At 40.8% G+C, this 15,713-nt stretch overlaps 1 protein-coding gene across 2 annotated transcripts; it reads right to left on the reverse strand.

Moving 5' to 3' along the window:
* Nucleotides 1-317: 317 nt before the first annotated feature.
* On the reverse strand, nucleotides 318-3,152 carry LOC148024527 (small ubiquitin-related modifier 1-like). 2 transcript variants are annotated; one of them, XM_087694180.1, is made up of 5 exons: nucleotides 2,862-3,152; nucleotides 1,914-2,065; nucleotides 1,738-1,820; nucleotides 853-1,002; nucleotides 318-771 (listed from the first exon to the last, which is right to left on the reverse strand). In XM_087694180.1, the coding sequence occupies exons 2-5, from the start codon at nucleotides 1,999-2,001 to the stop codon at nucleotides 703-705; spliced, it is 390 nt and encodes a 129-aa protein (XP_087550306.1). In that variant the 5' UTR covers nucleotides 2,002-2,065; nucleotides 2,862-3,152; the 3' UTR covers nucleotides 318-702. The 2 variants fall into 2 exon arrangements, with proteins under 2 accessions (XP_087550306.1, XP_087550307.1); XM_087694181.1 differs by lacking the exons at nucleotides 1,738-1,820; nucleotides 1,914-2,065 and having other exon boundaries at nucleotides 2,862-3,135.
* Between the last annotated feature and the right edge of the window lie 12,561 nt (nucleotides 3,153-15,713).

Consider the following 15,713-nt stretch of genomic DNA (forward strand, 5'->3'; position numbering starts at 1 on the left):
CATCAGTACTTTTGTGGCAGCCCTTCTCCCTTTCGAGTTTTTGTAGGAGAGACTGCAAATAATCTGCATAGCCAGGCAAAATGCAAGGCACTTCCCAATCACCTCAGTTTGTCATTTCCTTTACCACCCTAGAATCTCTCTAAAATGAGAAACTTCTATTAGTTCATTCCACTGCAAAGATCACAACAGATTCAAGGTGGCTATCTGTTACAAAATATTGAGTATTATCAACAGCCTCAAGAGTTTTGCTTGACATTCTCAGCTGATCCATAATTAACATCCACGCCACTTGTTCACACCATTGACCTTTATACGGCTTTTAAAAAAGATTATCACATTACATCATTGTCATGGTCATGATTAAATATGCACACTACTTCAACCTGGATATAAAGTATCAGATCTACTGCCAGTACAAGTGATGGGTTTTCGACTCATTGCCAATCCCACCTTTGTCATAAGTAAAGCTACAAAAATCGAGAAATCCAGAGAATCTATTTCCGAACCAGTCAGTATGCAAACTGAATCTAAGGGTACTTGAACAGCCCATAACTATACCTGCAACCTACAGAACTGGCACGTACAATATTTGGAAAGTGGAAAGCACTTACTTTCCATACAGCGCCCGTGATGCATTACAGGGGCCTCATTCACTACAGAGAGAATAGTACAATACCCTGCAGTTTCATGAGTGTAAACTGTTTACAAGACACTACATCCACCTGTTTGATGAAGCATTGCATCAATTTCATCACCATCTTCCATTTCAAGCTGCAGCCAGAAGCCACTTATCAAAATACAGCCCATCTGAGAGAGAACTCACAAAGCACTGTGAAAGATTCAAATTCATACCTCTGCAGGAGTTTGCTCACCCCGCAAGCGCCGACCTTCAAAAAGGAATGCAATTGAATTCGCATCAATGGATTGCCTCTCACAGTATGCATTCATAAGCTTTTTCAGCTGTGTGGTACGCTTTATCTTGAAGAACACCTCATTGCCATCCTGCAAATCAACAGACTAATCAATTCTCTAACTTCCCCTGGTAAACTTTCTTTTTCGATATGATATCATCTGGCTTCTGAATAAAGCAATAGGCTAATGGTTGCAGCACCATAAAACTTCAAAAGGACAAACCTTAAAAGGCAAATCGAAACCAAAGGCATCAAAAGCTCTAACTCAAAGACAACTCAAAAGCAAACATCTAACAAATTTAGTATTGCACCATAACTCAGTGAGATTCCTTTACTAAAGCAGATACAGGAAAACCTTGCAAAAGGGGTTGATGTTCATCAGCTTTTAACATGACAACACAAATACAATAGTAGCAGGATCTGGTTGTATGATGGCTAGGCTTTCAAAGTGAAGGCAATAAGTCAACACTTAGCAAGGTCCCATTGAGACCAAGCATGACAACTAACTTGCAGGAGAACATAGCATTAAAAAAGGGGCTGATGTTAAGTGTCCTTTACTAAAGCAGATGCAGAGAACGTGCATCACAAAAAGAGGGGGTGTTCATCAGCTTTAAACATGACAACACAAAAAAAAAATGCAAGGCCAGATCCAAACATAATATGTTTTGCTAGATTTTTGAAGTTAAGTGCATGAAAGGGCCAAGTAACTCAAACACTTGATGACATCCCATAGAAACAAGCAGGCAACTAGCTTGCGTAGTCCAAAGAACTAACATCAAAGTGACCATCTTACAGAACAAGCAACAGGTGCAGTCATGACTCGTACACTTGAAAAATCCATTGAGTTATGGCTGGAACTGCCAACACCATATTCAAGCTCAAAAAGCTCAGAAGTGGCACCATGACCCACTGACGTCCAAAACAGCACCTTTGTTAGTGTAGCCTAGTCTAAGAGAGTAAAAACAAGCAAGTAGTTAAAACATTGTCCACATTGATCATAACCTGCCATGCCTTCCCATACAATGTCAATAAAATGCATATCCTCCCACCATCCCAAGGTAGTGCACTTATCCACTGTACTGTTTAACATGATGGGCAAGAGTAACTGACAGCCAACCAATCAGTGATTTTGTTCTTGATGTGATAAGCCCCACCTAGCAAAGAAGTAGAAAGCTTGATTCAGACATAGCAAGAAGGTGCCTGGCCAAAGACAAACTAACATTCAAGTCCACAAACCCTGACAAACGATCCAGTCAATTTACACAGTCACTTTTGAGGATGCTGATACACTAGTTCTGTGTTCCCTGCTGACACTCTTACACAGTGACCGCTGCAAGTGCATGTCATAATCTTAGGCGTGTGGACCATGCTGATAACTCCACTCAGCAAAGAAGCAGAAAGCTTGAGACAGACACAACAGCAGACAAACTAACATTCAAACCCAAAAACTCTTCTGCAGACCAACAATCCCATCAGTTGCACTGCCACATCATTCAAGGATCAAACAGCAGATACACTAGCTCCGTATCCCTGCTGACACTCTCACACAGTCATGGATGCCAATACATATCATACTCTCAGGTGTGTGAACCACGCACGTTGAAGGCAGGTCAAGTGAGCTCAACCCAGCTTCCATTTGAGGATGAAGCAGCAGACACACTGCTCCGTGTTCCTTGCTGACCCTCTGTACACAGTGATGGCTGCAAATGCATATCATGATACGGGGCGAGTGGATCATGCCCATTGAAGGAAGGCGGAGCGAGCCAAACCCTCCCCTGTGCCACATATCTCTTCAAACACAGACCCTGTTGAGACCCATGGGACACGAGCAAACCCTGTTCTGCCACACCTTCTTACAACACCGGCCCTTTCCAGACCCATGGAAGGACACATGCAAACCCTGTGTTTTTGCCACGGACCAAAAGATGGAGAAAGACACGAGGATACTACCTGACTCTTGACTTTCAAGTTGAGGTGCTGGTCCATGGGCTTCTTCTCCTCCTCCTGAGTCTGATGACCGAGGCCGGCTTGATTGTTTGCTTCGTCTGCTCCCGCCATGGCTACCACTTGCACTGACCTCTGCGGCTCTCTCTCTCTCTCTCTCTCTCTGCTGCTGTACGCTTGATGATGTCTAGAAAACACCCCTAATTTATTTTCCTAAATTGGCACGCTTTTCCACACCGCGTACATAACACGCTTGCTTACTGTTTGCCTTCACTGCTTGTTTACTTCAAATACACAAAGTGACAAGGTCATGTCTTGCAAGTTGATTGTATGATTATATAGATTGTCATATCCATATTATATATTAGATTGTAATATCTATTGCTATATATTAATCTTCTATCTATATCTATAGCTATAATATATATGAAAGGGATGGGGGTGGATGATGTTACAATATAGGCATGGGAATTTACCTTAAGCAAGGGTGTATGAGAGCATATGGGTGTGAATAGTCCAAAGGACAGGGGAAACCCTAACCTTAGCCAGGCAGAGGCTATATAAACAACCTATGGGTCACTATCAAATGTGAGATAGAGTGTACACAAGTTGTACCTTGAGCAACTTGTTCTTGTACTTTGAGCTCATATCTCCCTCTTGTGCATATTTTTTCCTTGCTACAACTATAATCTTTCACATGGTATTAGAGCCTCCTTTGATCCTTTTAGCTTCCTCAAACCTCAGTGTCACTAAGTGCATAAGAAAATCTTCATTTCTAAGCTTGACCTTCTTGTTTTGTTTCATCTTCTGTTGTCACTAACAGTGATTTTAATCGACACTAAGTTATCTCTTCCAGAGTCGGTTACTAATCTGAAACTCCATTTCAGAGGTTCTTTCACTTGGTAGGGCATCACCAAGCTCATCAAGTTCAACATCTACCATCTCTAAAAGCATAAATTAAGAGATGAGTGCATGTAAGCACTAAAGCATATTGTTCAATCATTTTGCTATTGGTATTTACTCAATTTGAGTTTTTTCATTAGAAAATTAAAACTATTAAGTGCTCTACTTCATTTTGTAAGGCTATGTGTAAAACTATAAACGCATAGACCATCCTATCCGAAACTTGTGTTGCTTGCTGCATATCATGTATGGTTTCTTTCAAATACCTTGGTCAATGAAATCAGAAAGATGAGTGTCATTGTACTCTCCTCGGAGTTATCAATAACAAGCATTGAAATCATAGACCGTCCTTGTCCAACACAAGGTTCATCTACTAAACCATACCACAAGGAGGAGCCAAAAGTCCAGTCTAGGTTCACATCATTGAAGCTTAAAAAGACCATTAAACCTCGGAAGAAGATTGTACATAAGAAAGGACCACCAAATTCATATTTTGAAATACTACATATATATGATTTTCAGCCTTTCTCTTCATTGCAACTTTGATATCAATTGTTTGTAAGGGTGTCCTTAATTTGCTTCTACATTCATTGGCAAGGTTGTAAGGGACTAGACACTGCCCTTGTCTTAGCAAGTGGTAAGACCTTCCCAATGGCCACAACATATACTGATGTCCGCCTTCAAATTCGTAAATTTGATGGCAAGGATTTCCACCCATGGCAGGTACTTATCAAGTACAAGATGATGGAGAGAGGATATTTGACTCTCATTCAAGGCACTAGAGTTGTAAACTCTACAAATCTGGTTGATGTAGAGGATGACCAACGTTGTCGCAGCATGTAGGGTTGAAGGTCACCACCACAGGGGTTTGGCAAGAGAAGAATGTATGGAGGTTCAAGAACTTAGACTTCGGAGATGGTAGAGATAAGAGAAGGGTTGAAGGTTTCAAGCCAAGTTCTTGAAGATAAGAGACAGCAGGGTGTAGGTAGATTCAAGAAGAGGAGTAGACGAAAGAGAAGGGGTTCGAAGAGATTGAAGATGCAGAAGAATGCTCTCAAAAAGAATTAGAAAATATAGAAGAATACTCATAGAGATTAAGCCTGTCAGTTTCTTTCAGCATTCTGAGAGAATATAACTCTAATAGACAAAAACGTGTACAAAATAATACCTTCCTCTATGCTGCTCAGATTGCCAATCTGATGCTTCCAATGGCTCCGAAAGGGGGGGTTAAACACCATGACACCTGGCCAGAATCCTGCCAGATCACTCCTTCTTTATCTCCCACTTTCAGAGTGTTGTTCATTGAAAACAGCGATCGTGCATCGTGCGATTTCGCTAATCTCTTTTTTTTACATAAAATCCTCTCAAATTGACTAAAAGCTATATGCTTTCTTTTACATGTCCTCCTAATCTAGAAGTTATCTATAGTTTTATGGATTTTTACAAGAGATAATATCTAGAATATTAAATATTGACTAAAAACTTGTCCAAAAAAATCTAATATTTTGAACCATAGACACTAATACTAATGTCTAAAGTGGCGTTGGCTCTCTAAATCTAAAAGGAAGGCACACTCTAGATTTTTTTTCACAGTGTGCGCGTAGCGCCACGACATTCACCCCCTCCTAACCTGCACACCCTCTGGCATGTGCCAAAGTCTTACGAATTTGCAGTGTTAGAAGAAGTATCTTCTGCCATGTCAATGTCTTCATCTTCTGCCTCTTCTTCTTCCTCTACATCTTCATGCTCTTGAATTATATTCAAGTCTTCTAGCTCATATGTTGAACTTTTTCTTCGTTTGAAGAGCTTGATTCTTTTTCTAGCTATGGGTATCTTCATGCTTGTTCCATCCAATTCGGCCAATGAATATGTGGCATTGTCATGAATGACCTTTACCACATATGGGCCAAACCAACGCTTTACCATCTTCCTAGAAGCACTGTATTGATTGTCTAGGCTGTTGTCATAGACAAGCACCCAATCATTTTCTTGAATTGCTCTTGGCCAAAGTCGATCTCGCATATCAAATCTTCTTTTGTTCTTTAGTCTTGCTGTCTTTAGCTTCTCAATAGCTGCTTGAACATCTTCAGGCCTTCTTTCTAGCTGCCATATGCACAAAGTCAGCAACTCTTCTCTACTGATGCCTTCCTCCCAAGGTAGAAGACTCCATGTGAGAATAGATTCTTCAATTGGCATAATTGGTTGTTGTCCATGCATAAGTTCAGCTGGCATATAGCCAGTCACTGAACTGTGAGTAGTCTGGTCAGCCCATAATGCAAAAGATAGTATTTTAGGCCATTCTTTGATCTTTTCTCTACAAGACTTTGCTAAAGCTTTGAGAATAGGTTGATGACCTCTCTCACTCTTTCCATTGCCTTCAGGGTTGTAGGATGAAGTTAAAGCCAACTTAATACCCAATTGAGCAAAGAAGTTGTGTGCCTCATCAGAATCCAACTCTTCTCTATCTAGAATTACTTTACCCACACAACCATATCTACAAAATACTTCTTCAAGCAAAAAATGACAAATGGCTTGAGTGGATTTGGTTGTTAAGGCTTTGCCTTCAACTTGATTGGTTAGATCCTCTCTTGCAAGCATTAAATACTGCATATTCCATATTCCTGTAGGCATGGTTACAAGATCAATAACCCATCTATAATGTATAAGCAAAGGATAAGTTGGTTGTGACCCATCTCGATGCTTGACCATAGAATACATTTGATACACATAACATGTTTCAACAAAATGTGCTATGTCCTGATACATGTTTTGTCACCAATATTTTTCTTTGACTTTACTAAAGGTTCCCCATATGCCTCTATGGCCAACCCATAGGCTTTCATGAAATTCCTTCATTACCTGTTGTTGCAATCTTTTGTTACCTAAAACTTGGACAAGCTCTCCTTTCTTCTTCTTTGCGTACTTCCATAGATATTCTTCTTTAAGAAAAAAGCCATAAGCTTTCCTCTTGATATGTTTGAACTCCTTATCAGTCCAAGTCTCCTTCTTCTTCATTGTGCTCAAATATTGGCCAATCTTTAGCCAATCTTCTTCATAATCTTCTTTAAGGAAATGAACTAGAACTTGAGCAATGCAATGAGCATGCTGGCTTTTAGTTGACCATCCTGTTGTTTTCAACTTTTGACCAGTATATGCAGTAACTGAAAATGTATTTTCAGCAGCTATGGAATGAAATTCAACAAGTATAGATTCTTCAACTTCATCTTCTTCCATCAGCTCTTCTTCGTTGTCATATCTTGCACGTGATAGCATGTCAGCAACTGGATTCGCCTTTCCTGAAATATGCTTTAATTCGGGGTTGAGTGACTTAATATATGCAATCCATCTTAGCATAGCAATGTCGGGTGTAGAGCAATTGGCAATCATGCCCAAGAGTGGAAGACAATCAGTTTCTACCACTACGGAAGCACCTATAAAGTATTCACAATCACACTTTAATGTTGTTACAACTCCCCACAATTCCCTTTTTACTTGTGCATACCTTCTTTGGCATTCATTGAGAACTTGTGCTCCAAAACGAATTGCATACCTATTACCTTTAAGATACTCTTGGCCAACAGCCCATCCTATCCCAATGGGACTTGTATCCACAATAAGGATGATGGGTTGACCATTTGAATAGTCAGCCCTTTTGAGAGTGGGGGATGAAATTAATAGCTTCTTTAATTTACGCATAGTGAGAGTATGCTCTTTATTCCAAGAGAATCTTTGGCATTTTCTTAATAATTGATAAAGATTTTCAGCTACATGAGAAAAATGTGGTATCCATATGAGATAGAATACATATGCGCCAAGAAAGCTTCTCACTTCTGAAACATTTGTGCATTTTTCTTGCATTCTGCTAATGGCATCTATCTTGATTGGAGAAGGTTTGTGTCCATAGGGGCCAAATAGATGACCGACCACTAGGACTTCTACTCCAAAAATCGACTTAGCTCCAGAAAGGGTAAGATGTACCTCTTCTAGCCTTATCAAAATCCTGTCACAATCTTGAATATGGTTAACTAAAAATGTCCTGCGACCATCTTTGTCAAGCTCCTCATTCTTTTCATTGACTTCATATCCCTTGATAGGTACATTATCAAGAAATGGAAGAGTAAGTTGTGGAATAAAGTCCCTTAAGACTTTGTGCATGGCATTCGTCATATGGGCTACGGAGTTTGTTGCACCTTGTGGTAGAGTGCACATGTGGACCAATCCAAGAGGCATCTTCATTGTGGTAATGTCTCAGCTTTCTAATGAAAACTGAAATTGGTCATATCCTGAATATAGGTCTCCCATAGAATAGATTGCTCTACTTGCAAAAGCTTTAGCAAACTCATCAACAATTGGACCCGAACCAACATTTCGGATTGTGATACGATTGACAGGCTCTAGATCTTGAATGAATCGTAAAGATCCATTTTTCTTAGGCACAGTAAACCATCGGTTTGAGTAAGGTGCTGAAGAAGGTTCTAAAATCTTCATTCTGATCTTCTCATTTAGAAGTTCCAATAATTTGGGCAGATGCGCCCTTGGAACGGGAATGGGCTTGAGGTTCCAAAGCACATGTGGGACCGTAAAAATGACCATAGGAACCACAATATTTGGATCCACACAACCTATTTCACTTGGTTGAAAAGCAAAAGCTTTTTCATGTTTCATTAGCATTTGCATAAAAAAGTATTTTTCAGCCCCGGTGAAAGGAAAGAATTTTCACCTATTTTGAGCTCTTTTATACTTTCAGATGTGAACTTGTGACCAATGTTGGAAGGATCACGAAGACTTGGCTGATTTGCTGCCCTATTAGCGAGCCCTTCACTTTCAGGAAACAGTGGGACATGTTTGACTTTCTTATCCACTGTCTTGTATTTTGTCTCCACTTGTGCTTCAGCCTTGTTGAGTAAACCATTGTCTTCCTGTTCAATAAATTCTTGAATTGTTTGATAAAAATCCAATGTACATACTTCTATGGACTGATTTTCAGCTTGATTTTCTGCATGAGCAGCTGCATATATTTCAACTAATGTGTCAATAGTAATCAGCAAAAAAAAAATGCCCAAAATATCTTCATTTTCAGCCATCATGTCATAAGTTTTCAGCTCCCTTTTTACATGACATAAATTTTTTCTTTCAGCCTTAGTCATGGCCGGAAGAAACTTATAACAGCCCATACTATTGGCTATACATACATATAAATCTGCTAGAGACACAATTTCTGTTGCATGAGGAGGTCCAATATTTTTACATGACGCACTACCATAGTCTCCCTTTATAGTAGTGCAACCAAAAAACCCTTGAATTCTCGGGCATTAGGAGGCACATGATAATCACGCAGTCGATCTCTGTTTCAATGATGGTTAACACACACAATAAGAAATTAGACAGCTCGTTCATTATCCTTACTTCAGATTCGAGCATAGGAAGAACCATCATCAAGAGCTTTTGTTTCCAAGCGGGCTTCAAAAATATAAGGTTGCCCAAGAATGATAGGGTAACTACAAGAGTCTTGAACAAAAAAGTGAAAATTGTCTTTTATGTCTCCAATAGTTACTTGCATATTAGGACATGCAGCATATAATTCTCCAGAAGAGTTGTTTGCAACTCTCATTTGCCAACTTGGATCGACATCTATGGGCCATCCGCCACTTTCATAGAGACTCCTTGCCATAACGTTTATCTCCGAGCCATGGTCTAAGAGTGCAATACATGGTGTTTCCCTTTCTCCAATTTTGATGACTGTCTCCGTTGTTGCCCTTGCCCAATGTGTACGGGAGTAGTGACTGCTTGAAATGAACCGAGCCTCTTCTTCCTCATGCATGTGTTGTAGACGGCCTTCTTTCTAAGAGGTGGGCTGCCCAACTGGTTTGGACCAGCCGACCATTACATTTTCAGCTCTCATTTCTTTAGTTTTTGCATTCATGTTTTCTTTATCTTCAGCTTCAATTGCTGCAATTAATTATTTAATTGCTTCAAGTTGAATTCCTTGTGAAGTCAGCTTCTCTTCATCCTGCACAAAAACTTGAAGAACTTTGTTAACCCCAACACGAAGAAAGCAAAAGGAAATAAAAAAGACGCAGGGCAAAGGCGGAAAAAAGGTAGCTCGACTGAAGGAAGAAGAGGAGAAAATGCCAAAAGCGCAAGGGCAATCTTAAAAAGCCCAAGGCAAATGAAAAAGGGGAAATGTGCATGTTAAAATACAAAGGCGCACCCTAAAATCTTGTAAAAGAGTGCCAGGCAGTGGAAAATCTGGAAAGCGAAAATAAAAGACAAAGATAAAGGCCAAGGCAAGAGAAATGGAAGACAAAGGCGCACAAGGAAAAGCGCAAGATAAAACTTTTGTAAAAGAGCGCAAGCGCATCACGGTTTAATTCAAGGAGCATCGGGCTCTCACCCGTGCAACTTGTAAATGTAGACGGGCGATGGAAAGGAAGCTAGGAAGAAAGAAGAACAATGGGAAAAGGGCCTAGGCTACGGCCGGCCATGTAAAAAAGGGGATGACCGCCCAAAAGGGATTTAGAGTTTTGTATATAAAGTTGAAAAGTGAATGAGAAGCTCATTCTTGTGTGTGGCAAAAAGTAGCTCTCCTCTTCTTCTTCTTCTTCTTGTTCTTGCTTGCTTGAGCTTGTGCTTGAGAGAGGGAGTGTGAGAGAGTGAGTGTGTGAGGGTGAGGGATCCGGAGAGGAGAAGCGCTCCATCTTCTCCTCTCTTCTTCTCTTCTCTTCTTTTCTCTTGTCTTGCTCGCGGCAATGGAGCTTGGAGCATGGAGCTTGAGGATGGAGCTTGCTTGAAGCTTGCACTTGGATCTATTAGAAATCAAGCTCACCGTCAGTGTGTCTTTATCTATGACCGACATCTATGACAGCTAGAGTGTGCAGCTGTCTACATGTGACTACATTAAATAAGTCGGGTTAGTAGTTAGTTAGTGATTTGACTAGAGTTAGTCTGTCTAGTCTACACTTACACTAGGTCACTTTATCTTTGTATTGTGTATGCTTTTTAGTGTTAGTGTGTGGAACATGAAGAAATGACTTTGAGAGCCTGAAGGCTCATGACAATGGAGTTTCCCTGTCTCTCTCTCTCTCAACTTTAAACATGGTATCAGAGCTTGACTTGGTGGACCTCTTGGAGCAGGAAGGAGTGAAGATGATCTGCAGTTGAAGACTTGTGTCATTTGTCAAACAAGCTGAATGCCATTGTAAACTAGAAGGTATGCATTGAGTGATTGCCTACTCTATGGTTCAAGCTACAGGTTGTGGCTTGTTTAGAGCCTTGTGAAGGGGGTATTAAGCACTAGTGTGTGCTCCATTAGCATCAACCTCATCAAATAGAGCTGCTGGAGCAGAGGACAGATCTGCGCAAACGGCGCCTGGTTCTGCAGACATCTCAGTGGGCTGGAAACATCACATGCAAGTGATATGAGGTAGCTAAATGCTTGACAAGGACTAGTGGAAAGTACTTGAAGAGTACAAAGTGTGAATGCTTATGTGAGAGCTCACTTATGAGCTGAAAACAGAGATTACAGGTCTATCATAAATAGTGGCCTGCTGTATACAGCCACTACAAAGTATATACACTTGTCTGGCATGAGCTTGAAGCACTCATACATACCCAGAAGCATCACTGGAGCCAAGATGTATGTCAAGAAGCCATATGTACCGGATGCAATGCATTTGAGCTGAAGTTGCTCACTGAAATCACTCAGATCTGAAGTATGTTAGTGGCTGAAAACTGTCATACACAGTCAATGACAAGCATTGCATATTATTGAAGCAATACATGTCATCTTGGGGGTTCTATCATCTATATGAACTGACCTATACATGCTGAATGTATGGAGGATTGAAGCAAGCAATGAGTATCATTGAAAACTAAATTCTGAAGCTGAAGTAAATGCAGTCACACTATCTTGGTTAATTACAAACAGTTCATGAAGTTTATGCCATTGGTCAACGAAGACAGGTTGTCTATGCCTACTCATATGCTCATGTATTGAACTTACCACTACAAAGTAAATGTATGACATGATTGGAAGACATTTTGGAGCTGCTTGGAGATTGTTATGCTGAATTTTGGTTGACTGCAACCTGCAACTGAATTTGTTGACACTTATATGTGTTGGTTATGCACTGTTCTGTGCCTCTATGCTCATGTCTTGACTGCCAAATGTACTAGCAGCTATCTGGGAGGTTTTGAAACATGTATGACATGATTACCACTTAGTTTTGGACTTGAAATTGCTGTTGGTTACTCAGTTTACAGTTTTTAGACTGCATGTATGTACCCTGGCAGTGAAGTTACAGAAGCTTAAGCTGAAGCAAACACATAGCTTATGTATTGACAGTTAATCTACAGTTGAGGCCACTTGTTTGTGGGTTGTTTTGGGGTGTCAGTGGGCTGAAATACCCTGTTTTTTTCTGCAATTTAGTGCAGAAAACTGTCATAAACTATTATGGACTGAACTTGGTCAATCATACTCATTGGTCTGTAGGGAGTCAGGCATTTGATAGACAGTATATTGCATCATGGCTAATACACATGGAACTGACAATATCACTCAGATAGTTGGAGAGAAGTTGGACAACAAGAACTTTGCATTATGGAAATTCAGAATGAAAAACTTTCTGGTTGGCAGAGGTTATTGGTATCTATGTACAGGAGATGAGGCTGCTCCTGAGTTGCCTACACAGAATCCAACTAATGAACAGAAAAGAGCTTACAGGCTATGGAATGAAAGAGCATGCAAGGTGCTGCATTGGTTTTCTTTATGTATATCTGATGCTATGGTAATTCAAATCACTGGATGTGAGACTCCGAAGGATGCTTGGGACATACTGATGAAAAATTATGGAACCATGACACATGCAAGGAAGATCCAGTTGAAACAACAGTTCAACAACATGTCTAGGAATGACAAGAGCATCTAGGTGTATACCACGGAGATTAAGACCATAGAGCTGATCAACTTGCTACCATTGGCTCAAGTGTGTCAGAAGATGATATGATTGATGTTGCCTTGAATGGCTTAGGCAAAGAGTACAAAGCTTTTGACACTTCCATTTCTATCAGAGAAGAGCCCCCTAGCTGGGAAGAGCTAGTTGCCTTGTTGCTGCATTAGGAAGTCAAACTTGGTTTGAATACAGGTTCCAGTGCATCTCAAAGTAGAGACATATTGTTATACTCTAGCCAGCGTGGCAGAGGATCTAGAGGTCGTGGTTCATTTCGAGGTCGTGGTGACACTCGTAATGCTTATGGACAGCAGCAGCAGCAGAGTAATTGGCATGGTGCAAATACACAAGGCTAGCGTGGATCTGGCGGGTTTAGAGGTAGGGGGAGATCACCCCGAGGTAGAGGTGGTGGATCTGGTTCATGGCAGCCATCTGATCAGTCCAATAGGGACAATGATTGCCATTATTGTGGCCGGTATGGGCATATTACAAAGGATTGTTACAAGAAGCAGGGAGATATGAAGGCAAAGGGCAGACAACATGGGCACTATGCATCTTCCAGTGGTGCTCATGATGAGCCAGTTGATAGACTCTTTGCCATGCAGCATGTATCCAGAAATGCATCGAGACATGATAGAGATGACAGATGGTGCATTGACTCTGGAGCGTCAAACCACATGACACCGCATGGAGAGTGGTTTGATGAGATGGTTGCAGGTACACATGGTCATGTATGTACTGGGGATGACACCCAACATGACATAAAGCATAAAGGGATTGTTCCTCTTACGATGCATGATGGCAAGAAGAAAGGCCTGCATGATGTATTACATGTACCGACCATAACAAAGAATCTATTTTCTATGGGTCAAATGACAGAATAGAATTTGCAAATGAGGTTTAAAAAAGATGGGTGTTTCATTGAGGAGTATGGAAATGGTTGCAAGTTAATTGCCAAGGGCAAAAGGGATGGCATGATGTTTACATTGGATGCGACCATTCCGGGACTCAAGGCAGCCATGTTTGCTCATGATGAGAGTGCCATTCGGGATGTAGAGATTTGGCACAAGTGGATTGGACATGCCAATGTACAAAAGCTGAAATCTATGCAGCGGAAGGAGGTAGTACTTGGATTACCTAAATTCAAGTATAATGATTTTGGTCATGTATACCCTGCATGTCAGTTTGGGAAGCAGGCATGGTTTCCTTTCATGAGACATGTTAAAAACAGCACTAGGCCTTTACAGTTGGTGCACTCTGATGTCTGGGGTCCTTCACATAATACTTCTTTTGGCGGTGCACGGTATTATGTCTCATTCATTGATGATTTCAGCAAGTACACTTGGCTTTATATTTTGAAGCATAAGGATGATGTGTTTGATGCATTCAAAGACTTCAATAAGCATGCTGAAAATGAATTGGGCTATTACATATCATGCTTGAGATCAGATGGAGGAGGTGAATATGTCTCAAATTACTTTGACAGGTATCTTGCTAAATATGGGATCATAAGACAGCTCACATGTAGTTATACACCGCAGCAAAACGGTGTTGCAGAGAGGAAAAACAGGGTTTTGATGGAGTCAGCTAGAGCTATGCTAAATGAAAAATGTCTGCCAAATGGTTATTGGGCAGAAGCAGTGATGACTGCTGTCTATGTGCTGAATCAAACCCCTACAGCTGGGATTCATGATGTCACTCCGTATGAACGGCTGTATGGTCATAAACCTGATATTTCGCACTTGAAGGTATTTGGCAGCATTGCATACGTGCATATACCGGATGAGAAGAGGAAGAAATTGGATCCTAAGGTAGTGAAAAGTGTGTTTATAGGATATGCATAGGAACGGAAAGCTTATAAGTGTTATGTACCTTCTTCTCATGACACACTCATAAGCAAAGATGTGGTATTTGATGAGTTAGCATCCTGGTATGGGAATCCTGTTGCAGTGCCTATTGATGGCTCACCCAATATGAGTCGTGCTGAAAATGCTCCTGCAGAGAGTACTTCCATGAGTGATTAGGCATGTGATGTATCATCTATAGTAAAAAAAGGTTTTTGAAGATATAATAGGTCCACTCACTTCAGGTTATGATTCATCTAGCAATGACAGCTTAGACAATGAATTGGGGATTCAGTCTGTTATGACGCCAGGTACTAGGCAGAGCCATTATGTGCCGCCTCATGAGAGGCAAGCTCATAGTGAGCCACAGCTCAGGAGATCAGAGAGGGCCAGATGACCTGTTGATAGATACACTTACACTGGATATTCAACCTGTCATTATGCTTATATGACGAAAGTAACAAGTTTTAGAGAACCAAGTAAGTTTGATGAGGCAGTTGCAGATGAGAATTGGCGTGCTGCTATGGATGAGGAATATTCAGCTTTGGCTGAAAATGGTACATGGGATTTGGTACAGTTGCCTGAGGGAAAAACACCTATTGGATGCAAGTGGGTGTATAAGGTAAAATGTAAATCAGATGGATCATTGGAAAGATATAAGGCCAGGCTAGTTGCAAAAGGGTATGCGCAGCAGTATGGTCTTGATTATGAGGAGACTTTCAGCCCTGTAGCAAAGATGGCTACAGTTAGAACTATGATTGCTTTGGCAGCAGCTAGAGGCTGGAAACTATGGGATGGACGTAAAGAATGCATTTCTCAATGGAGAATTACAGGAAGAGGTTTACATGGAACAGCCTGAAGGCTACGTACATCCAGAATTTCCAGCACATGTATGTCGGCTGAAAAAGGCATTATATGGGCTGAAACAGGCACCCAGAGCATGGAATGCTTGCATCAACAGTTATTTACAGCAACATGGTTTCTGATTGGGTGATGCTGATCATAGTCTGTTTGTGAAGAAGACAGATAGTGGCTATGTTTTCCTAGTTGTCTATGTTGATGACTTAATCATTACAGGAGATGATGAAATAAAGACATGTTTACAGGTTGAGTTTAAGGTCAAGGACCTTGGAGAGCTGAAATATTTTTTGGGGATTGAGGTT

Source organism: Lygodium microphyllum, chromosome 15 (genome assembly GCF_053477565.2).
Source record: "Lygodium microphyllum isolate KBCC chromosome 15, Lygodium_microphyllum_v1.1.10, whole genome shotgun sequence".
NCBI classification, from domain to species: Eukaryota; Viridiplantae; Streptophyta; class Polypodiopsida; order Schizaeales; family Lygodiaceae; genus Lygodium; species Lygodium microphyllum.